Below are 24,541 nucleotides of genomic sequence, written 5' to 3'. Positions count from 1 at the left end.
TCAGATACTTTTTTGAATTCCAATAAATTTTTTTCCAATTTTTGAATTTTCGAATTTTTCAAACAAAAAAATGGAAAAAGACACATACCTGGGTATTGTGTGTGCTGTGGTCTCTGCAATTACCTTTGGATCCACCTATGTCCCTTTACAATGGTTTCATAAAGGAGATGGTTTGTATTTTCAATGGGTCCAGTCCCTGGGACAACTTTTGGTTGGGGTTATTGTAGCTCTGACTACTACACCAGCACCAATACATCCCATAGCCATGCTGAGTGGGATGTTTTATTCAATTGGTAGGTTTGAAGGCATATGAATTATATATCATTCGAAAGAACATTTAATTCTCTATCTAATGCTGCAATTTTCAGATTTCTAAGTCAAAAATGAAGCGAGTTATGCACCTTTAATGTTTGAGGGGCGAGACGCTAAAGGCGCATAACAGACGTTAAAGGCGCATAACTTGCTTCATTTTCGGCTCAGAAAAACGGAAGTTAGTTATTTTGAGAGGAAATCTAATGAGGATTTGAATAAACACAACAGTTGTAATCAATGTGAAAAGTTTGTAAAATTGAAGCAACTTTTGAAATTTTTTAAATTTAGAATTTTTTAAGATTTTATACCATTCAAAAGAACACAAAATTCTCTATCTAACCATCTAGTTTTCAAGTGTCTAGGTCAAAAGCAAAGCGAGTTATGAGCCTTTAAAGTTTGCCTAGAGAGACGCAGACGACGAGATTGCTCTCGCTTCACTGCGTCTCTCGCTTTCTTCGTCGCGCATACGGCAGGAGAGCCGGGCGATGTTTAAGGGCGCATATCTCAAAAACTGCAGTAACTATCAAAAAGTTGTCAACTGCAAAAATGTGTAAAATTCTAAGCTGAGCAATTTTTTAGTTAACAACATTTTTATAGCTACTGTAGTTTTTGAGATATGCGCCTTTAAAGTTTGACTCTTCAGGGAACTCTCTAACTGTCTCATCATGGATGGGATAGGACTGGCAATTGGGTATTTATTGTGGAATACTGTAACTTGTAAGTTTTCAAATCTTTCAAATCAAAATTTCTTATTTAATTATCCCAGGTGTCGTCGGTTGGGCTGTCACACGTTTCGGCCTATTTGCCAACCCCCATCAATATCCAAAATCCGACTGGTTGAATATTTTGGGTGTGGTTACTGTATGTGTGGGCGGTGCCATCTACGCCCCAATTAAGCATGTCCCATCAAAAGTTCGTCCAGCTCCATGGAGTTTAGAAGAGGATTATAATAAGGATTCATTGGTAACTAAAGAGGTTTCAATGGGAAAACGGATACTGTAAGTTTGAGGGGATTTATGTGGAAAACTAAAAGAGCTAGACAAAAATAGACAATTATAAAATTGCTCAGCATAAAATTTTATACTTTTTTGCAGTTGAGAACTTTTTGATAACTATTGTAGTTTTTGAGATATGTGCCTTTAAAGTTGTCGACTGCTAGCTCCACAGCGAGAGGCGTGAAGAGACGCAGAGAAGCGAGAGTGTCTGCGTCTCTCTTCTCAAACTTTAAAGGTGCATAACTCACTTCATTTCGTACCTAGGAACATGAAAGTAAAATACTTTGAAAGAAAAATTTCCCAACTCTCAAATGATAAACAACACGATGAAAAATAATTTCAGAAGTTTTTGATTTTTTTGAAAATTCGAATTTTGCTCGAATTTTATATCGCCAAGAAGATCCCGAAATTACAATCTAGATTTCATATTTCTAGGTCAAAAATAAACCGAGTCATGTGCCTTTAAAGTTTTCCAGAAGAGACGCAGACACTCTCGCTTCTCTGCGTCTATCCTGTCCCTCACACGTGGGCGCGGTGGCGCGTGCAACTTTCAAGGTACATATCTTGAAAACTACAGTAGCTAGTGGAAAGTTGTCTACTACAAAAATGCGTAAAATTTTATGCTGAGCAATTTTGTAGTTGGAAAAATTTTGCTAGCTCGTCTAGTTGTTGAGATATTTCCAGATGTCTCTTCCTCACTATTTTCGTTGGATTCCTATATGGCAATTTTCTGACTCCAATTAACTACATAATTGCCAATGAACCGGGATCCGCCCAAGACGTTCGTGCCTATATCCTGTCTTACTGTCTTGGATCATTTGTCACATCTACAGTAATCTTTTTCATTTATGCATGTGTTAAAAAGAATACACCACTGGTCAATGCTGAACTATCGATGCCATCTATAGTGTCCGGAATTTTGTATGGAATTGCTGTGACCACGTTTTTCATGGCTAATCAACATTTGGATCAGGTTGGGACTTTGATTTTTGAATTTTGTGACTAATTCTGACACGAAAATAGTGAATTTTGGACTATTTTGAGCCTAGAACTCATAGTTCTAAGCTTTGTCGATTTTCTTGAATTTTAGAATTTTAGAATTTTAGAATTTTAGAATTTCAGAATTTTAGAATTTTAAAACTTTTGGAATTTTTAGAATTTTAGAATTTTAGAATTTTAGAATTTTAGAATTTTAGAATTCTAGAATTTTAGAATTTTAGAATTTTAGAATTTTAGAATTTTAGGATTTTTAAATTTTTTGGAATTTTAGAATTTTAGAATTTTCGAATTTTAGAATTTTAGAACTTTAGAATTTTAGAATTTTAGAATTTTAGAATTTTAGAATTTTAGAATTTTAGAATTTTAGAATTTTAGAATTTTAGAATTTTAAAATTTTAGAATTTTAGAATTTTAGAATTTTAGAATTTTAGAATTTTAAAATTTTAGAATTTTAGAATTTCAGAATTTTAGAATTTCAGAATTTTAGAATTTCAGAATTTAGAATTTTACAATTCTAGAATTTTAGAATTTTAGAATTTTAGAATTTTAGAATTTTAGAATTTTAGAATTTTAGAATTTTAGAATTTTAGAATTTTAGAATTTTAGAATTTTAGAATTCTAGAATTTTAGAATTTTAGAATTTTAGAATTTTAGAATTTTAGAATTTTAGAATTTTAGAATTTTAGAATTTTAGAATTTTAGAATTTTAGAATTTTTGAATTTTTGAATTTTTGAATTTCTGAATTTCAGAATTTCAGAATTTTTGAATTTTAGAATTTTAGAATTTTAGAATTTTAGAATTTTAGAATTTTAGAATTTTAGAATTTTAGAATTTTAGAATTTTAGAATTTTAGAATTTTAGAATTTTTGAAAGTTTTAAAACATTTGTTTCAGGTAATCGCCTACCCAATCCTCTCCAAAGCGCCTGGAATCATTGTCAGCTTATGGGCAATTTTTCTATTCAAAGAAATTCAAGGCAAAAAAGATATTATCCAATTATACATTGGAATCGGTGTCACTTTACTTGGAATCGCTTTTATTTCTCTGTCAAAAGTCGAATTTTGATTTAATAAACAGTTTTTTCAAATTATCTTGAAAGCTAGCAAACATTAAAAAAAATCTCAACTACAAAATTGCTCATCATGAAATTGCACACATTTTCTTAGTTGAACGTTTTTTTATAGTTACTGTAGTTTTTAAGATATGCGCCTTAAAAGTAAGCGCGCCCTTTAAGCGCCAATGGGAGTGCGGAGAGAAGCGAGTGTGGTCTCGTCATCTGCGTCTCTTTTGGAAAACTTTAAAGGCGTAAAACTCGTCTCATTTTTGACCTAGGAATGTGAAAATTCTATAGTTAGATGTAGAATTTCAGGATGTTTGTTTCGATTGATATACAATTTATAGGAAACGGAGATTTCGAAGTTTTCGAAACATGGAAAAAAAATCAAATTATGTTTTCAATTATCCAGTATTTTTTCTCTAAATCGACAAATAATTTTCTATGTAACCCGCCAAAGTAAGAAGATTAGCTATGAGATTTTGGATTTCTGGAAGAGACGCAGAGAAACAAGAATGCTCTGACTGTCTGCGTCTCTTCAGAAACTTCAAAATATCATAACTCGGCAAGTCATCGTAGAAGCTCGGTTTTTATAGCGTTTTGACTGCAAAGAAAAATCAGACCGATAATTGATTTCCAAATAGTTAAGGTCACAAATTTTCGAGTTTAAACTTGTAACAGTGTTGTTGAGGACATCTTTTAACTTTGAGCTCATTTATCTCGGTTTCTGTAAAAGATATTAAAAAGTGATCAACTGATAAAATGTTCATCATATAATTAACAAAGTTTTGTCAGTTGATAACTTTTCGATACCTTTTACAGGAACCGAGACATTTGGGTTCAAAATAACCTACCGTAATAACAAAATAACAATCAATGGCTCCATTCGCTTTAACCACTTGAAATGTCCCATTTGCAGTGAGTGCTCTAGTTCCACACCTGCTATGTCCCGGTTGTACTCCTTTACACAAACGACCGTTGAATCCGGGGGGGGGGGGGGGGGACATATACAAATTGTACAGTTTTTTAAATCCACATATCCTCCATTTTCACAGGGAACATTTGGTCGACCCTCGGGACAATAGTTCGGACCGGTATTTGCTTAAAAATCAAGAATTTTCAAAAATTTCTAGGCTGAGAGCTTCAAAATAAGCCCAAAAACAAAAGTAACTGGTCAATTCGTGTTTGAGCTCGTTTTGGAGCTCAGAATTAGTCGAATTTCACATTTCCTAAATAATTAACTGTAACAGGTTCAGAGCTTCAAAATGAGCCTAAAATTGCTAAAAATTTGCTTTGCTGACGGTTTTTCAAATTTTCAAAGCGTTGCGGTCGTGCATCGCGTATTGTGACTGAAAATCAAAATCGACGCATCAAAGTCGTGTTTAGGCTTATTTTGAAGCTTACAAGCTCACAAATTCTAATTCTAAGATATTCAGTTCCCCAGTCATTTGTGCAATAGTTTTTTTGCTGGTCTATAAAATAGGATACTTGAGCTATAGATACAACACTTACGAGTGCAATACGCTTTATTAATCCTCTTAATATCCGCAAATGATGGTCGAACTCTCTGTCCATGGGTTAATTCATAATTCAAATCCAACATATCCAGTATATCACTTCTTTGATGTGTAACCGATCCATAATCATAGCCAACACCGTAATCATTCATTTCAGAGTAGCGTAGCATTTCCGTTATATTCACATACTCATCTCGATCCGCTCGTCTGAGTTCATCCTGGGCTCCTAGAGCTCCAACTGTAATGTTGTCAGTTGGAAAGATAGGAAATAATGGTTTAGTACCTAGTAACCAATTGATATCTCCAAATAATCGATGATATGAGCAAATTTCAATTGGATGAATCAGCCCTGTCGCTTTTCCGATTTCTGTGATACAAGATCTAAAATTTCTTTGTGCGTGTGTCGGTTTATCCGAATGTCTTACCCTAGACTAGAAGTACGGAATACCATATAAGTCTTGACCGTGGAAATTCCTTCTCGAAAAGTCAAGCAAGTTTCATTTTCCCAAAAACTGATGGTTTCGCGAATCCAATTTTCTAACGCTAAACTTTTATTGATTTTAAAAATTTGTTGGATTTTCAATTAACTGACTGTGATTCCACATTTGCATCTATCTGATAATTGATAGGAAGATCCCACTTCCAGTTTTGCCTAGTTATGATTGACGAATCGAGAGTCTAAAAGCTGAATTATCTCAGTTCCTGTGAAAGATATCAAAAATCTATCAGTTGATAAAAAAAGGTGATATTATGATAAACATTTTATCAGTCGACCACTTTTTGGTATCTTTTACAGGAATCGAGATATATGAGGCCAGAGATTCGGTATTAGGTCTGAACTTTGAGCTCAATCATCTAGGTTCCTATGAGTGGTATCAAAAATTGGTTGATTGATAAAATATTGGTGATATTATGATAAACAATTTTTCAGTTTCCCAATTTTCAATATCTGTTACAAGAGCCGAGATATATAGGATCAAAGTTGATAGTCAGAAAACTCAACTAACCTTAACAATTAGAACCAAGAGGAAAGCTTTGAAACTGATCATTTTTATCACTTATCACTCTTTTTCTACCCTCTCCATTTATAGCAACTGACCCCAATGTACTATGTAATTAGTGCATTCACGTTTTGCATTTTAAATTGTACTTTTTAAAAATTCACTTTGCTAAAATCAGTGTTCTCTAGTTTTCCTGATAAGAGCACAACTTCACTGATAACCGGGAAATTGATCAGATTGTATTTTGAACTCGATCTTGATCAATTGAAAAAAAAATTCTTTAAAAAATGGTTTAAGCGTCAGATGTCGTCTGGAAAAGCTGAAAAAAATTTATTACGAAAAAAGAATTAAAAAATGGAAAATCTTTATTTTCAGAGATGATCATTTTTTAAATTATAAAATTTCTAAAAATTCGTATCCCTAGATCTGGAAACAATTTGAACCACTGATCCTCTTTGGATATTTTTCTGACAGCATAATTGTTTTTTGAATTCGTTCCGATAAATTTCCGATCGAATATAATAGACGTAGAACGTTTGAGAATAGGAGATGGCCGCGAAAATTACCTGTAAATTCAAAAATTCAAAAATTCAAAAATTCAAAAATTCTGAAATTCTAAAATTCTAAAATTCTGAAATTCTAAAATTCTAAAATTCTAAAATTCTAAAATTCTAAAATTCTAAAATTCTAAAATTCTAAAATTCTAAAATTCTAAAATTCTAAAATTCTAAAATTCTAAAATTCTAAAATTCTAAAATTCTAAAATTCTAAAATTCTAAAATTCTAAAATTCTAAAATTCTAAAATTCTAAAATTCTAAAATTCTAAAATTCTAAAATTCTAAAATTCTAAAATTCTAAAATTCTGAAATTCTAAAATTCTAAAATTCTAAAAATTCCAAAAATTCCGATTTTGAAAATTATTATTTTTTTTTTGAATTTTCATATTTTCGAAAAAAATTGCTCACCGCATAACTCCGGACCAACATAATAATAATTTCATTATTCGTAAAATAATCCACCAAAAATACCATTCCCATACAAGTAACCCATGAAAAACAGAAAACTAAAACCAAAATTGTCAGTGATTTCATTATTTTTTTGGCATTTTTGAATCCGATGTTCGTTTTTCTAAAAAATTCAGAAATTTATAAATTCAGAAATTCAGAAATTCCAAAAAAAAAAGTTCTCCTCACTCGTCTGATGTGAATAGAAGTAGACATATCCATAAATCATTAAAATTGACAAATTAATTGAAGTAATTAGTCCACCCCAGATATTTGTGGCTTTTGCGTCCATTGATAATGGAGGATTGCACAGGAAAATGATCTCGTCGGTGATCTGAAAAGTTTAAATGCGTATATCTCCAAAACGACGGTAGCTAGAAAAAAGTTGAAAACTACAAAAAAATTTAAAATATTATTTTAAGCAATTTCGTAGTTTTCAACTTTTTTCTAGCTACCGTGGTTTTTGAGATATGCGCCTTTAAACATTGCAGAGTGGCCTTCTTATAAAGAGACACCCTGAAGAGTTTGAAGACGCATACCTCAAAAACTACAGTAGCTAGAGAAAAAGTGGAAACTATGAAAAAGTTTAAAATTTTTTGCTGAGTAATTTTGTAATTAATTACTTTTTGATAGCTATTATAGTTTTAAAGATATGCGCCTTTAAAGTTAGCGCGCACCAAAACGCCCTGGACACCCTCACAGTGAGACGCAGACAACGAAACAATCTCTTTCTTGAAAAAATAGAATTTTCAAATTTTCAAAAAAAAAAAAGTTTTCCCAAAAACATTTTAGTATAAGTATTGCATTTTATTCCAAAGCCAAGAAAATTTCCTTTCTAGCTATCTAACTTTTATTTTTCTAACTTTGAAATAAAGCGAGTTATGCGCCTTTAAAGTTTGAGGTGAGAGACGCAGACACTCTCGCTTCTCTGCGTCGTCCTCCCCTCCTCTCGCCCACGAAGACGCATAATCTTTAAATGCGCATATCTCAAACACTACAGTAGCTATGAAAAAGGTGTCAACTACAAAAATGTGTAAAATTTAGTTTTACACATTTCATTAGTTGAAACATTTTGAATAGCTATTGTAGTTTTTGAGATATGCACTTTTAAAGTCTTACCTGACTCCAAAGTCGAATCAAAAAGGCTATTGGAAGTAGACACGGACTAAAAGCCATGAAAGTACAGTAACCCATAGTTTGCCACTTCTGATAACGGCTCACAATAGTGAAGGATAATAGGACGTCTATAGCCAAAGCGATAAAAGTGGTCGATTGTAAAAATGAGATAAAAATATAAGGGGTTAAATAGAGAAGACAGGATCTTCGAGTGACTTGGACCCCGGATAGTGCAAAATAGACATTGATAAACTCGAAAAATAGACACATCGAGTGCTCGGCGCAGAGGATGACGAGGAGCCAACCATGTTTTGACTGAAAATGATTTTTTTGGAAATTTTAAAGCCAAAATTCAGAAAATTCGCGTGAAAATGAGCAAAATGAGCATTGTCAAAAATTTTAGTTATTTTCTGTTCATCTGTTTATCCGGATGTCCGCGATAACCTGTAGATTCTTGCTCCGCCAGGTGGCAATGATAACATTGAAGTTTCCGAAATTTCCGATTAAATTAAACAAGGTGATAACGATTCCAATGGTCCATGGGACCGCTTCGGCTAGTGAATTCAGAATCCATTGATCTTCTGAAGGTTCAGATGACGTGGCATATTCAGAAGACGTTAGAATTGCAATTTGAGTTGTGGACATGGACATATTCTGGAAATTTTAAAATTTTAGAATTTTAGAATTTTAGAATTTTTAGACATTTTAGAATTTTAAAATTTTAGAATTTTAGAATTTTAGAATTTTAGAATTTTAGAATTTTAGAATTTTAGAATTTTAGAATTTTAGAATTTTAGAATTTTAGAATTTTAGAATTTTAGAATTTTAGAATTTTAGAATTTTAGAATTTTAGAATTTTAGAATTTTAGAATTTTAGAATTTTAGAATTTTAGAATTTTAGAATTTTAGAATTTTAGAATTTTAGAATTTTAGAATTTTAGAATTTTAGAATTTTAGAATTTTTGAATTTACAGGTAATTTTCGCGGCCATCTCCTATTCTCAAACGTTCTACGTCTATTATATTCGATCGGAAATTTATCGGAACGAATTCAAAAAACAATTATGCTGTCAGAAAAATATCCAAAGAGGATCAGTGGTTCAAATTGTTTCCAGATCTAGGGATACGAATTTTTAGAAATTTTATAATTTAAAAAATGATCATCTCTGAAAATAAAGATTTTCCATTTTTTAATTCTTTTTTCGTAATAAATTTTTTTCAGCTTTTCCAGACGACATCTGACGCTTAAACCATTTTTTAAAGAATTTTTTTTTCAATTGATCAAGATCGAGTTCAAAATACAATCTGATCAATTTCCCGGTTATCAGTGAAGTTGTGCTCTTATCAGGAAAACTAGAGAACACTGATTTTAGCAAAGTGAATTTTTAAAAAGTACAATTTAAAATGCAAAACGTGAATGCACTAATTACATAGTACATTGGGGTCAGTTGCTATAAATTTTTAGAATTTTAGAATTTTAGAATTTTAGAATTTTAGAATTTTAGAATTTTAGAATTTTAGAATTTTAGAATTTTAGAATTTTAGAATTTTTGATTTTTAAATTTTTTCGAAAACAGTAACCCTACAGTAATAATAATAATATATTTATTTGCAATGCATGGGGAAAATCAATAGATAATTTGGCAAGAAATGGGACCTGTACAAATAAAAGAAGTAAAATAACCCTTAGAATTTTTAAATTTTTGAATTTCTGAATTTTTAAAATTTAAACTTTTTAAAATTTTAGTGCATTTTCAGTCTAAAAATAAAGAAAAAAAAATGTGTGATGCCGTAAAAAAATTTTTCGTTCAATCACAATTTTGGAAATCAAATAAAATCAAAAACCAATCATAATGACATTTCTAAGAAAAAACACAGCTGAAAAACTTGATTTCATTTTTCTAGTGTATGTAGTTCGAATTCATTGGAAAACGTTCTAAAATTTTTTAAATTCAAAATTTCAAAAATTAGGTATTCTAAAAAGTCCGAAATTACAGGAAACTCCTAACATTTGAGTTTTTCAAAACCTTTAAAAAAACAAAAAAGAAAAAATCTAAAAACTTCAAAATGTTACAAATTAACACAGATTCTTTGGAATTCGAAAAACCAGGAATTACGAAAATTCGAACAATTGAATTTCCAAAATGTTCGGAAAAAAAACCAAACAGAATTTTGTTTGAAATTTTAAGTTGAGAAAAAACCAACTTTAGATTATTTTTCGAAAATTCTCAATTTGCCAAAAACAATCTGGCTGGAAATTTGTGAGGACATTTTTGAGACAATTTTTGCACTGAATAAATTCAATTTTTTCTTTTTTTTTGACCCAAAATTTGATTAAGTATTACTCAGAAAAAAAATTCATGACGCAAAACGAAAAATCTCAGACAACCCTTTGGAAATGTTCTGTTCCAAATTCTAAAAATTCCGAAAATGCTAGATTTCTGAAAATTCAAGTTCAATTTTTTCAATTGGAGCGGAAATTTTGAAATTCTAAAAATTTCCCAAGAAATCCGAAAAATTCTGAAATTTCAAATTTTCAGGCCCCCAATCATACTTGTAATCCGGACCTTTGCCGGGCCTTGGCGGGACCTGCCATAATTTCTTTCAGAATCTATATTTTCGACCCAACTAAATCAGATATGATAGAGCTCCACGAGTACTACAAAAAAGGTATTATTTGGAATACTGTATCTTATCTATGAACAAAGTTACAGATCATAAAGTGGCTTTTCTCGCTGGGCCCGGCAGGCCCGGGCCGGGCCTGCTTTTTTTGCTCCTTTTGCTTTGTAACTCTGTTCATAGACAAGATACAGTATTCCAAATAATACCGTTTTGTAGCACTCGTGGATCTCTATCATATCTGATTAAGTTGGTTCGAAAACATTGATTCTGAAAGAAGTTATGGGAGGGCCCGCGTAGGCCCGGATAACAAGTATTGCCCCCAATGAAATTCTCAAACCCCCTAAAAACTTTTCCAATTTTTCTCCAGTGATAACGGGTGTGATTTTTCACACCTAATCACTCGAATCGAAATCAAATTTCCATCTCTTTTGATTCGCTGAAAAAAACATCGAAATTTCCAAAATTAATTATTTCTTTTTCATCAGAAAACCCGCCAAACACCAAAACGCCGACAAAACCGATTCGCACTTTTCTCTGTCTCATTGTAAAAAGAATCGGAACCAATTTGTCATGTTCCTCCTATCTTCTTCTTCTTATCTTCTTATCACACTTTTCAACCTATCTGATACATCTGTCTCATTTATCAATTAATCACCATCACGTACTGATTCTTTGATATGGCGCCGATGCGCCGACGGCGCGCCAGCCTCAAAAATCCTGATTTTTAAGCCATGTTTCTCAACTTTCAGAGCATTTTCAACCTGCTTATGCCCCTTGTTTGGAAAATTGTAGACATCCGGACATTTGGACAAACAGACAGATCTTTTTTTTGGCATATTTTTTCAAGCCATTCTTGACTAGTTTTGGACAATTGTGTGCCTAGGTTTGACCGACATTCAAACAAACAAGTTAGATGGGCAGGTTTTAATGGACTACTGTAATGTAGGGTTACTGTAGAATTGTCTCTAATGACCTCATTTGGGGGTTTTTGCGGTTCATCAAGTTTCGAAATAAAAAAAAGAAGAACCAATTAAGATTATATTTACTTATAAGTGATAAATTAGTGATAAGCGATCAGTGTGAAACTGATTGATCGATCAGAAAATTGGAAATGACAGATTAGGGTGTGTGTGAGTGACGTTTGGAACAAAAAAAAACTTTAAAATTCAAAAATCAGAATTCTGAAGAAATTCTGAAGAAATTCTGATGATGATTACTGTAGTGATAACTTGAACTTTTTAAAGTACAGTAACCCTACTACGGTAGTTTTGAATATTTTAAGTTTGTCTGTGCGTCCGGATGTCCATGATAATAACAAAAAAAATGGTTCCCAGAAGTTTGAAATTCTAAAAAATCTGAAATTAGACTGATTTCATATTGTCTGGAGTCTAATGCAACAGTAACCCTATTCAGCTACAGTAACCACAAACTGAAAGCACAGTTATCCAATTAGATTTTTTATTGGAGGATTCGGTAGGTTTTCAGCCATTCTACAGTATGCTATATTCTGCCTAATGCTACAGTAACCAGACTAACGACTACAGTAGTCCCAAACTGCGTCTCCAAATAAATCCATCAAGTTCTAAAAACAGCCTATAACAATTAAAATCACCTAAAAAACATTCCAAAAATGACCTAAAATACGCTTTAATCAGTCTAAAATAGCCGAAAAACGTTCCAAATCCATCAAAGAACCTTAAAATCCAAAAAATCCCATAAATCTTCAACCTTCTCTATTACAAAATTTTCATGTCATTTTTGCTACACACACTCATCAATTTGTCACTTTTTTGCCGCATTTGGCGGCAAAATCAAAGGAAATTAGAAGCGAAAAAAAACTGAAGACACGCGTTTCCGTTTCCTTTAGAAGATATCCATCTCTCATGACCATATCTACCGTAATCCCATCCTCCGACAGCATGTACCCAGCCGTTCAAAACCAGACTCCGCCCCCTACTGACTTGGCTCCGCCTTCTTGTTTGACCCCAAAAACGGGGCGGAGCTTCTTCTGATGTTCATTTATTGTCAATTTTCATCAATCTTCTTGCCAAAAATGTTAGAAATTCCTCAATCGAGTAGTATTTTCCCTCCTATCAATTTTTTGATCCAGAACTCAGCTTTATTGAGCAGCTTCGCTGCTCAAAAAGTGCTCAGCAATGGACATCCGTCGAGTGAGTTTTTGGGATTTTTTTCAGTTTTTTTTAATGTCTGAAATTACTATTTTAATAGTTCTGGAAACAAAAAACTGAAATCGATTTTTTGAAATTTTTATTCCAGTAAAATTGAAAATTTCAGAATTATTCAAAATTCCAAAAAAAATATTAGGTTAAACTTTTTTTTTTGATTCGAAGCCAAGTTTTTCAACTGAAATTGAACTTTCAAAAATCAAAATAGCAAAAGAATTTGAAATTGATTTTCGAATTTTTTTTTTCGAGATTTTAAAATGAATTTTCAGATTGGTCCCCGATTTTTTTGTCTGGAATTAACAGAAATCTTCAGGGAATTTTTTTTTGAATTTGAAATTTCTCGAAAATTTAAAAAATAATAAATTTTAATTTTTCGGAATTCCAAAAAATTGAAAATTTCTAAAAATTGCTAGGATTCCAGAAATCGCGAAAGCGCCAAAGTTTTACAAAACAAATGCTTTTTTTTCGGATTTTTAAAATTTCAAAATTCAGAAATTCAGAAATCCAGAAATTCAGAAATCCAGAAATCCAGAAATTCAGAAATCCAGAAATTCAGAAATCCAGAAATTCAGAAATCCAGAAATTCAGAAATTCAAAATTCAGAAATTCAGAAATTCAGAAATTCAGAAATTCAGAAATTCAGAAATTCAAAAATTCAGAAATTCAGAAATTCAGAAATTCAGAAATTCAGAAATTCAGAAATTCAGAAATTCAGAAATTCAGAAATTCAGGAATTCAGAAATTCAGAAATTCAGAAATTCAGAAATTCAGAAATTCAGAAATTCAGAAATTCAGAAATTCAGAAATTCAGAAATTCAGAAATTCAGAAATTCAGAAATTCAGAAATTCAGAAATTCAGATATAAATTCTAAAATTTTCAGCCAAATTTTTGAACATTCGTGTTTCTAGCCTATTTTCAGCTGAAAATCCTTTTTTATTGTGTGGAACACAATAAAAAACCAAATAAACCAAACATAAAACCAAAAATTCCCAGATTTTATGATTCTTTTTTCCAAAAAAAATGTTCCAGGCTCCTCCCTGGCCGCCCTGGAAAAACTATCCAAAGCGTTTCGTCGTCCGGACCTACAAATCGAAAAATTTGCCACGTCATGTATCGGAAAAGATAAGGACCAACAGAAAAGTGAGTTTTGAAAAATACCAAAAAAATCGCAGAAAATCGCAAAAAACCTAAAATTGAAAATTTTTGGAAATTTCAATTTTTCAAAAAATTCCAATAGAGCTCACAATTCTCCAATTTTCCTGAATTTTGGCTTATTTTCCGCCAAATATTTCATGTTTCAGTGTCCAACGTGGTCCCATCCAGAAATCGATACGGTCGACCGTACATCTCCGGTCGGCCGCTCCTCACTTGTGATCGACAGAAAATTGTGGAATGCTATAAAAAGGGAATGAAGAAGATTCATATTGCGAAGCAGTTAGGAATCACACATAGTTGTGTGAGCAAGGTGTTGAGAAGGTACGGTAGTAAGGGTACTGTAGAGAGATGCAGTAATCCAAAAAAATTGTTTCGAAAAAACTCATTTTCAGACAAATTAAAAACTAAATTTCCAGAGACTAACTACAGTAACCTATCAAGAACTAAAAAAGAGAAAATCCCAAAAAGTCTACAGCACAAAATCTACATAGTCAAAGTTACAGTTCAAAGACTACAGTAACCAGAAAATTCAAAATGAAAAAATATATTTTTGAAAACTAACTACAGTAATCCTCGCAAAAAACATTTTTCGATTCCTACAATAATCCTTGACATTTCTAAATTGAACCGTACTGTTTACTGTAACTCTCAAACTCACTATCAGAAAATTACAGTAACCCAAAAATCGAAAATTGAAACTTTCAGAATTTTTTGTTGTTAAACTTCAATTTTTCTGTATTTTAGAGCATTACTGTAGACTCTACATTAAACTCCGTCCATTTTCTCAAAAACTACAGTAATCCCAATAATTGATTTTCAAAAAAAAAGTTTAGATTTTCCAATTTTTAGTTTTTCAGAGGATTACTGTAGTTACTGGATATACTAAAAACTCCTACAAAACTCATTTTTGGAATTGAAAGTGCTCTCAGAAAAGCTGCTATAGTTAAACTACAGTAACCAAGTTTTTTAAAAATTTAATTTCCTGAAAAAATTACTGTTTCAAAATGAGCTTTGCCTAAAAATCAATCAAAGCCTACAGTAATCCTCATAAGCTCCGCCCACTTTTTAAATGACCTCACTCATCAATCTCGATCATCATCAAGAACATACAAACCATTAAAATTTTCCGTTCTTTCCGTTTTTTTTGGATTTTCCGCCAAATCGTTCCCCACAGAAATTTTCGGCACCCAATATCTGATGGTAATCTCTAAGAAGGATCTAATTTATGATTTTAAAAGAGAATTTCGGAAGATTATTTGATGATTTATGAGGGACACTTCATTTTTTGGACACCCCCCACCCGAAAAAAAAAATTTGAGATAAAATCTCTTTTTCCGGCGATTCTGAGGGCATTCCCAATGCCAAAAATGAGTTTTTCGGGGGATGTTTTGGCATTTACAGTAATCCTCTTTTCTCAGAGGACTACTGTAGTTCGCGAGAAAATGTGTGGAGCCTATTTTTTTTGTATTGTAGGTATCCTTGAATGTTGAAGATAAAACATTGGACAAAAAACTTTGGATTACTGTAACTTTCTGACTATGAGATTACTGTAGACAAAAAAGTCGAAAAAAGCGGAGATTCATTTATAAAGGTTACGGTAGAAAATAAGGGGGCGGAGCTTATGAGGAGTTTTGAAGGTTCAAAATTTCGATTACTGTAGTTTCTGAGAGTCACTGTAGACAAAAAAAAGCTTGCTTTCCAATTGTCAGGAGCTACAGTAGGATTCGAAAAATAACTTTTTTCCAAAAAAAAATGTTTTTTTCAAATTTTTGAGATTACTGTAGCTCTCGATGAGTACTGTAGTTTTGAGAATTGAAAATGATAATTTTTCGTTGTCCAATTTTCCGAATTACTGTAGATTTTCCAAAACATGGGTGGAACTTAATTTAGCTCAAGAAACGAAAAGTTTCAAAGTTTCAAAAAAAAATGTTTGGATTACTGTAGTTCGAAAGTGGTCCAAATTTAAAAATCACGATTGGAAAAAAGTGGGCGGGGTTTCTCGAGGATTACTGTAGACTCTAAAAGTTTTGAATTATTAGGTTGGCGGGAAAGTCTTTGTCACTCTGTTTGTTTAATCACTGTTCTCGTATATGGAGGCTGTGTATGATATCGACTTTAGTGAATAACAAGGTGATAAGAACCTTCCAATATAAACAAGTCCCCATCTCCTTCCCTGCTCCTCATCTGTAATTGAAACGATATGTTTGTTCCCACTGCTATTCACATCAGACATGTTTTGATTTACCTCTTCCTGTCTCACACCACGATGAAGGATTCGGAAACTTTCTTGAAGAATGTGTACAACACACATGCCCCTCACTACAATACTATTCGCAATTGGTTCCATCGTTTCGAAAAAGATGACTTCTCGCTCGATGAAAAGGATCGCTCTGGGAGACCCCGTGAGTTGGATTTGGACAAGCTGAAGCACGCATTGCAATCGGATCCATTTCAATCTAGCCGTGAACTAGCTGTCACATTCGGAGTTCACCATAGCACAGTCCTTGAAGGTTTGAAGTCTCTTGGAATGAGAAAACTTTTTGGTCGATTCATACCTCATCACCTGACTCAAGCCAACCTTGACCGCCGAGTCGACGATTCGATTACTCTTCTCACTCTCCACGCGGGCGATCGATGGCTGGACCGGCTAATAACCGGAGATGAGAAGTGGGTCTTCTACGATAATCACCACAGGAAATCCCAGTGGGTTGGAGAAGGAGAGAGCCCACAGGATGTCCCCAAACCCGACCTTCATCCGAAAAAAGTTATGCTCTCTGTGTGGTGGGGAGTGGACGGCCCCATCTACTGGGAACTTCTGCCCGAGGGCAAAACAATAACTGGAGACCTCTACACTACTCAACTACGAAACCTCAAGAAAGCAGTCGACCGTTCGGCCCTGAAAGACAAGAAAGTGTACTATCAACATGATAACGCTCGCCCACATGTTTCGAAACAAGTGAAGCAGGAGCTGATGGGATATGGATGGAATGTTCTCCCTCACCCCCCGTATTCTCCTGATCTTGCTCCTTCCGACTATTGGTTATTTGGCGATATGACACGTGCCTTCGAAGGAAGAAGCTTCAATTCCCGTGGAGCGGTCGAAGCGGCACTCAAACAATACTTTGCCTCACGCCCGGCTGGATTCTACCGCAATGGAATCCATAAATTGAGGGAACGTTGGAGACATGTTGTTGATAATGATGGACAATATAATTAATTATTCGGTTATTTTTTCTTTGAGAAATAAACTATTGAAAAAGTGACAAAGACTTTCCCGCCAACCTAATACTATCAAAATGATTTAAAATTATTTTTCCAAAAAAAGTTTAAGAAAAAGGAAGAATGTTTTCCTTATTTTCTGATAACGGTAATTAAAAGTGGGCGGAGCTTAGGAAAATTACTGTAACATCAAAATTCTTGGAAATAAAATCTTTGAAAAATAGGTTTTCTAGCCTAAACCCACCCTAAAAATCCCGAATTTCCAGTCCAAAAGTCTCCAAACCCTCTAGTTTTACAGATATGCTGAAACTGGAGAAATCGTCGCCAAGGCGTGTCGAACAGCGTCTTGCTCGTGCCCCGGCTCCGCCGAGGAGCACGATGCGAGATACTGTAAGCACCTACAGGATAATACCATCAGACTGTTTTTCAGCATTGATAAGTGAGTTGTTTGGCTAAAAATTTGTAAAAATTTGGAAATAATTGAGTCATTTTAAGTCATTTGTGGACCATTTTGAGTTAAAAAAATGGGAAAAGGGGCGGAGCTTAATATTGAGTTTTCAGCATTCTTCGACACGAGTCATCTGCCTCCAGAATCATCTATTTTTCGAAATCTCCAGAGGCCGAAATTCAGGGTTTTGAAAATAATTCCACAACAACGACAATGGATCAATAATTGATCTGTATTTTTATGTTTTTTTGAGGTTTACTGTAGAAACTACAGTAATCCATTTTCATTGATTTGGTTTATTTTTGAAGGGGTTCCATTTGATGTGTAAATTATAATAAATTCGGGATGAAAACTGGAAAATTACCGTATTTCCTCTAATAGAAGCCCATCCGAACCATCAACTTTGAGCTCAATTATCTCGGTTACTGTAAGAGATATCAAAAAGTGGTCAACTAATAAAAAGTTTGTGATATTATGTTAAATATTTTATCAGTTGACAAATTCTTGCTAACTTTTACAGTAACCGAGATAATTGAGTTCAAAGTGCATATATTTAAAAAAAAAGTTTTTTTCGGGATTATTTTTCACAGTTTCAGATTTTTCGTGCAAATCTCAAAATTTCTAAATCTCATGTATTTTTCTATTTGTTCAGTTACACTGAACTATATTTATTTTCCCCTAAAACAAACTATAATATCCAAAAAATTGAAATTCCCCTAAATTAAAATTTGGCCTTTAATTCTTTGAAAGCTGTTCAAATATAACACATTTTCCTATATAAAAGACAGAGTCAGAGGTGTTAAATCAACATCGAAAAATGCACGTTTATATACTTTTTTGGATTTTTGGTCCAACATTTTTTGGATTTGTGTCTAGCCAGTGTTTAGAAGACGACGATGCCTATATTGGTGGACTGTAAGTTTTGGGGAGGTCGTTTTGAAGGGTTTAGAGGCGATATAAATGAGAATAAATGTGATTTTTGGAATCAGCGTGTCTGTAAACCCCTAAAACCTTGTTTTCAGACAGAAAATTCGTTAAAAAATTTTTGTCCCAAATTTTTGAAAATTTTCAGATTTTTCGAATTTTCAAAATTTTCCAAAATATGGCTTGTTTATACTCATTTTAAAGGAAATTTTGCGCTGGTATCGGATTTGTTAATGGAAACCTCTGAAGATGAAAATTCGTCGAGACACGGTACTTTGAACTGTCTGGCTTGCTATTGTTAGGCATTAGGAGCCCCAAAACGTTTTTGAAGATGTTTTTGGGGGGTTTAGAGGCGTTTTGAGTAAGAATAAATGTGATTTTCAAAATTAGCATATCTAGAAACCCCTTGAAGAAAATATTCAGAGAAAATTTTGAAAAAAATATTTGAGCCCAAATTTTTCAAATTTTTCAGATTTTTCAGATTTTCACAAATTTCAAAAATGTGGCTTGTTCATACTCATTTTTAAGGAAATCTTGCGCTGATTTTGAATTTGTTTTTGAAAAACGCTCAAAATCAAAATTCGTCAAGATACGGTACTTTGAACCGTTTCGCTTGTTGTTAAAAGCCATTGTTAGTCATTAGGAAGCCCAAAAAGATTCGGAATGTATTTTTTGAGGTTTTGAGAAGTTTCCATCACAAATGAACATGTGATTTGTAAACCCCTGAAAACAAATTTTCAGACAAATAATTCCAAAAAATATTTTTGAGCCCAAAATTTTTGAAAATTTTCAGATTTTTCAGATTTTCAATTTTTTTAAAAACATGGCTTTTTATACTCATTTTAAAGGAAATTTAGCGCTGATTTCAAATATATTAATGAAAAACGCCAAAAATCGAAATTCGTCGAGTTACGGTATTTGGAACTGTCTCGCCTAGGAGCTATGGTTAGGAATTAGGAAGGCCAAAAAATTTCGGAAAGTGTTTTTGAGGGTTTTCGAGCAGTATTGATAAAAAAAAGTATGATTTTTGAAATCAGCCTCTCTTAAAACCTCTTAAACTTTTTTTTCTAAAGAAATTTCGAAAAAAATTTTGAGTCCAAATTTTTGAATATTTTCAGAATTTTCAGACTTTCAAAATTAAAAAAAAATGGCTTGTTTATACTCATTTTAAAGGAAATTTAGCGCTGATTCTGATTCTAACTATTTCAAATCTCAAAAATTGAGATCCAAAGACTTACACCCCATTTTCAGGTGCTACACAGTCTCCCCCTTCAAGGAATCCTTCCCAGTTGCTCAGAACGCGTGTCACCGGAAAAATCAAAATTTGGCCATAATAAAGAATAGTCTACAGGCTAATTATCTTGCCAGTGAGTTAATTAGGCTTTAATTAATCTAATTAGGATTTTTTTTTAATTTCCAAAATTAATTACCTGAAATTTTCAGCTACTGTCCAAAAAATCACCAATGAGCAAAACGGGAAATTTTGGATCGGATTGAATCGATCATCGATCAATTCTAGATATCAATGGGATGATGGGACACCCCTAATTTGGTCCAATTTTGATTCCAGTAATTTAAAAAAAATGAAAAAAAATGAAAAAAAAAACTTTTTTCAGAATTCTCCCAAAACCAATTATGGGTCGCTGAAAGTACCCAAAATGGAAAATGGACAACTTTAGATGGTGAAGAAGCTCATTTCTTTGTTTGCAGTCATGATCCGTCAGGTGCTTTCGGGATTTTGAGTTTTTGAAATTTTGAAAAAAAAATTTTTTTGGATCTTTTTTTTTAGCCTAACTAGGGAAGGTTGTAATCGGGGGGTGGAACTTCTGTATGAGACCTATATCATTCGAAAGCTGAGAATGAGAAATTTTCAAAGATGTATTCAGATTTTGCTGAGGAGCTACCAGTTTCGAGAAAATCATGTTTCAAATTTGGCTCAAATTTGACTCTTAAGGGCGCCGCGCCTCCCCTCTTTCTTATACAGGGTGGCTGAAAAGTATTGAGACTACTTTCAAGGAGTCACTGGAATGGCGCGAGCCGGTTCCTTCTAGAAATATTGATGTTTTTGGATAACTGGAAGACTTCTAAAGATTTTTTGATGACTAGAATGTATCTACTTTTGGTAACAAGATCACAATTCCAGTTTGATTGAATTTGACTACTTTTTCAGTACAAAATTGGTCATCTTTGACCATTTACTGTGTCAAAAGGTCAAGTCCAATTTAGCTTTAAAGACATGGAATGTATAGTGCATCTCTCGATTGTTGTCTCAAACACTTTCATTTTCAATTTGAAGTCATTTTGTAGGCCGCAGGAGCATTACCGCAAACTCAACTTTTGCCTCGCCGCGCAGTACTAAATGAGCTTTTTTCGAAAGGGCATATCTTGATAAAAACCCGGATCGCTTGAAAGATTTTCACTGTCAAATTGTTCAAATGTGCACAAATGATAATTTGAGAAGTTTCAAAACATTTTGTTGACTCTATCTGTTTGAACTGGAACATTGAAAATTTGAGCCATTTTTGAGTCATTTGGTCGGTTGCATGATATCACTCATATCTATAAATAGAGGTTATCGAGGTATCTAAAATTTTAGGAGCATTATCTAGAAGAGTTCTTCCAACTATATTGAAAGCATGAACTTTCAACCTTTGTTCAATCTGCGGTTACATCATGAAGTACTAAAAACAAGGTGCGGCGAGTCGCTCATATTTCTACATCACATTTGATGTTCTAACTAGGTAAAACTAAGGTATTCAAGGTTTTCCTTCTAAATGTAAACTAGAAAAATAATCATTATTCGCAAAAACTAGCAGTCATAGTCATCAGGTTCTCTGTTTTCAAGAAATTGAGTCTAAACAAAGTCTCAATACTTTTCAGCCACCCTGTATAGATTGGGGGAAGGGAAAGAACCAGACAGCAGTGTGAACACAGGTAAAGGGGGACTGCCGAAAAACTGCTAAATGACAGCTGAAGAGGCGCAAACTGGCGAATGACTGCTAGTTGGCAGCCGAAGGAGAACTGACGGGCCGTTGACGGTCCGTCGACGGACCGTCGGTACCGATTGGAAAGTTACACCACGAATTTTTTGGCCTTCCTAATTCCTAACCATAGCTCCTAGGCGAGACAGTTCCAGAAACCGTAACTCGACGAATTTCGATTTTTGGCGTTTTTCATTAATATATTTGAAATTAGCTCTAAAGTTCCTCTAAAAGTATAAACAAGCCATGTTTTTCAAAAAATTGAAAATCTGAAAAATCTGAAAATTTTCAAAAATTTGGGCCAAAAATTTTTTAACGAATTTTCTGTCTGAAAACAAGTTTTTAGGGGTTTACAGACACGCTGATTCCAAAAATCACACTTATTCTTATATCGCCTCTAAACCAAGCCATGTTTTTCAAAAAAATTGAAAATCTGAAAAATCTGAAAATTTTCAAAAATTTGGGCTCAAAAATATTTTTTGGAATTATTTGTCTGAAAATTTGTTTTCAGGGGTTTACAAATCACATGTTCATTTGTGATGGAAACTTCTCAAAACCTCAAAAAATACATTCCGAAACTTTTTGGACTTCCTAAGGCCTAATAATGGCTTCTAACAGTACGCGAAAGGGTTCAAAGTACCGTATCTCGACGAATTTTGATTTTTAGAAGTTATCGTTCACAAATTCTATATCAGCGCAAAATTCCCTTCAAAATGAGTATAAACATGGCATATTTTGGCAAATTTTGAAAATCTAAAAAAATCTGAAAATTTTGAAAATTTTGAGTCCAAATTTTTGTTCGAATTTTCTGTCTATAAATTTTTAGGGGTTTTCAAACCCGCTGATTTTTAAAATCATATTTATTTCTAACCAAAACTTCCGGAACGTCTAGAAATTCCGCTTCTCCTAGTAGCTAGTAGTAAGGCGCGTTCCTTACGAGATGGTTCAAAGTACCGTATCTCGATGAATTTTGATTTTTAGAAATTTTCGTTTACAAATTCTATATCAGCGCAACATTCTCTTTAAAATGAGTATAAACAAGCTAGACTTTGAAATATTTTGTAAATTTCGGAAAAAAATTAAAAATTTTTTGAAAAAATGTTTTTTTTGAAAATATTGCTAATAGTGGTTTTCAGACAAGCTAATGTCAAAAATAACAAAACTATAATTCCAGCTTCTACTCCACAACCATCGCCGACACCTGACGACGGCTCCACAACTTATGGTCCATGGGAGACAACCCCATACCCCGACGACGGCTCCACAACTTATGGTCCATGGGAGACAACCCCATACCCCGACGACGGCTCCACAACTTATGGTCCATGGGAGACAACCCCATACCCCGACGACGGCTCCACAACTTATGGTCCATGGGAGACAACCCCATACCCCGACGACGGCTCCACAACTTATGGTCCATGGGAGACAACCCCATACCCCGACGACGGCTCCACAACTTATCGTCCATGGGAGACAACCCCATACCCAGATGACGGCTCCACAACTTATCGTCCATGGGAGACAACCCCATACCCAGATGACGGCTCCACAACTTATCGTCCATGGGAGACAACCCCATACCCAGATGACGGCTCCACAACTTATCGTCCATGGGAAACAACGTCCTACGATGATTACGGTACCACTGATTACCCGGATTACGGTAGTACAGACTACCCGGATTACGGTACCACTGATTACCCGGATTACGGTAGTACAGACTACCCGGATTACGGTAGTACTGATTACTCGGATTACGATCCTACCACTGATTTTTCCCAAATTCGAATCAACAAACTTCCAAAACCACTGAGAAGATTTTTCCAGAAAAAGCGTTAAATTTTCTCGAATAAATGTGTTATGGGATGAATTTTTTAATTTTTAAAGCGTTCAAATATGTCTGAAAATGGCTGAAAATTGCTGAAAATGACTCTGCAAATGGCTGAAAATAACTCCGAAAACGGCTCTAAATTGTCTGAAAATAGCTGAAAAATATTCTGAAAATGTCTGAAATTAGCTGAAAATGACTCTGAAATGTCTGAAATTAGCTGAAAATGACTCTGAAATGTCTGAAAATGACTGAAAATGATTCTGAAAATGTCTGAAAATGGCTGAAAATATCTCTAAAAATGTCTGAAAATCACTGAAAAATGGCTCAGAAAAAGTCTGAAAATGACTGAAATCAGCTGAAAATGACTCTGAAAAAGTCTGAAAATGACTGAAAATGACTCTGAAAATAGAATGTCTGAAAATTGTTAAAAATAACTGAAAATGGTTTTAAACTGGCTGAAAAAATGGCTGAAAATTATTCTGAAAAAATGGCTGAAAATGGTTGAAAATTATTCTGAAAATGTCTGAAAATCACTGAAAAATGGCTCTGAATTGTCTGAAAATGTTTGAAAATGGCTCTGAAAGAGAATGTCTGAAAATAGAATGTCTGAAAATTGTTGAAAAATAACTGAAAATGGTTTTAAAATGGCTGAAAATGTCTGAAAAGGACACTGAAATGTCTGAAAATGATTCTGAAAATGTCTGAAAAAGTCTGAAAAAGACACTGAAATGTCTGAAAATAGCTGAAAATGACTCTGAAATGTTTGAAAATAGCTCTAAAAATGTCTGAAAATGTCTGCAATATGCTGAAAATGACTCTGAAAGAGAATGTCTGAAAATAGAATGTCTGAAAATAGCTGAAAATGGCTATAAAACGTCTGAAAATGACGGAAAACGATTCTAAAATGACTGAAAATGATTCTAAAATGACTGAAAATGGCTGAAAATGGCTCTAAATTGTCTGAAAATAGCTGAAAATGACTCTGAAATGTCTAAAAATGTCTGAAAAATGCTGAAAATATCTCTAAAAATGTCTGAAAATGACTCTGAAATGTCTGAAAATGTCTGAAAATGATTTAAAGTGAAAAAAAGCCATGTTTTGGAAAAATTTTCGAAATTTTCGAAAAAAAAATTGGGCTCAAAAAATTTTTTTTCGAAATATTTTCTGAAAAAA

The 24,541-nt window shown here is 33.4% G+C and overlaps 4 protein-coding genes across 4 annotated transcripts; 3 read left to right on the top strand and 1 right to left on the bottom strand.

The window, feature by feature from the left end:
• Positions 1-70: 70 nt before the first annotated feature.
• On the top strand, positions 71-3,371 carry CBG21080 (the record flags this gene model as incomplete). Its single annotated transcript, XM_045236250.1, has 4 exons — positions 71-297; positions 956-1,029; positions 1,079-1,287; positions 3,201-3,371. The coding sequence occupies 4 exons, from the start codon at positions 71-73 to the stop codon at positions 3,369-3,371; spliced, it is 681 nt and encodes a 226-aa protein (XP_045097199.1).
• Positions 3,372-4,804: 1,433 nt separating this feature from the next.
• Positions 4,805-11,456, bottom strand: CBG21082 (the record flags this gene model as incomplete). The annotated part of the gene is made up of 7 exons (XM_045236249.1): positions 4,805-5,115; positions 5,161-5,258; positions 5,303-5,420; positions 5,470-5,488; positions 8,003-8,314; positions 8,444-8,653; positions 11,286-11,456. 7 exons carry the CDS (start codon positions 11,454-11,456, stop codon positions 4,805-4,807), a joined length of 1,239 nt encoding a protein of 412 aa, XP_045097198.1.
• A 1,217-nt stretch (positions 11,457-12,673) lies between these two features.
• Positions 12,674-17,854, top strand: Cbr-npax-4 (the record flags this gene model as incomplete). The annotated part of the gene is made up of 5 exons (XM_002634706.2): positions 12,674-12,791; positions 13,837-13,947; positions 14,109-14,283; positions 17,480-17,620; positions 17,743-17,854. The coding sequence occupies 5 exons, from the start codon at positions 12,674-12,676 to the stop codon at positions 17,852-17,854; spliced, it is 657 nt and encodes a 218-aa protein (XP_002634752.2).
• A 592-nt stretch (positions 17,855-18,446) lies between these two features.
• CBG21085 lies at positions 18,447-23,376 on the top strand (the record flags this gene model as incomplete). Its single annotated transcript, XM_045236248.1, has 4 exons — positions 18,447-18,544; positions 19,805-19,920; positions 20,170-20,277; positions 22,709-23,376. 4 exons carry the CDS (start codon positions 18,447-18,449, stop codon positions 23,374-23,376), a joined length of 990 nt encoding a protein of 329 aa, XP_045097197.1.
• Between the last annotated feature and the right edge of the window lie 1,165 nt (positions 23,377-24,541).

The sequence above is a fragment of the Caenorhabditis briggsae genome (assembly GCF_000004555.2).
Source record: "Caenorhabditis briggsae complete genome, chrIV, whole genome shotgun sequence".
NCBI classification, from domain to species: domain Eukaryota; kingdom Metazoa; phylum Nematoda; class Chromadorea; order Rhabditida; family Rhabditidae; genus Caenorhabditis; species Caenorhabditis briggsae.
This window is presented reverse-complemented; position numbering and strand designations above follow the sequence as displayed.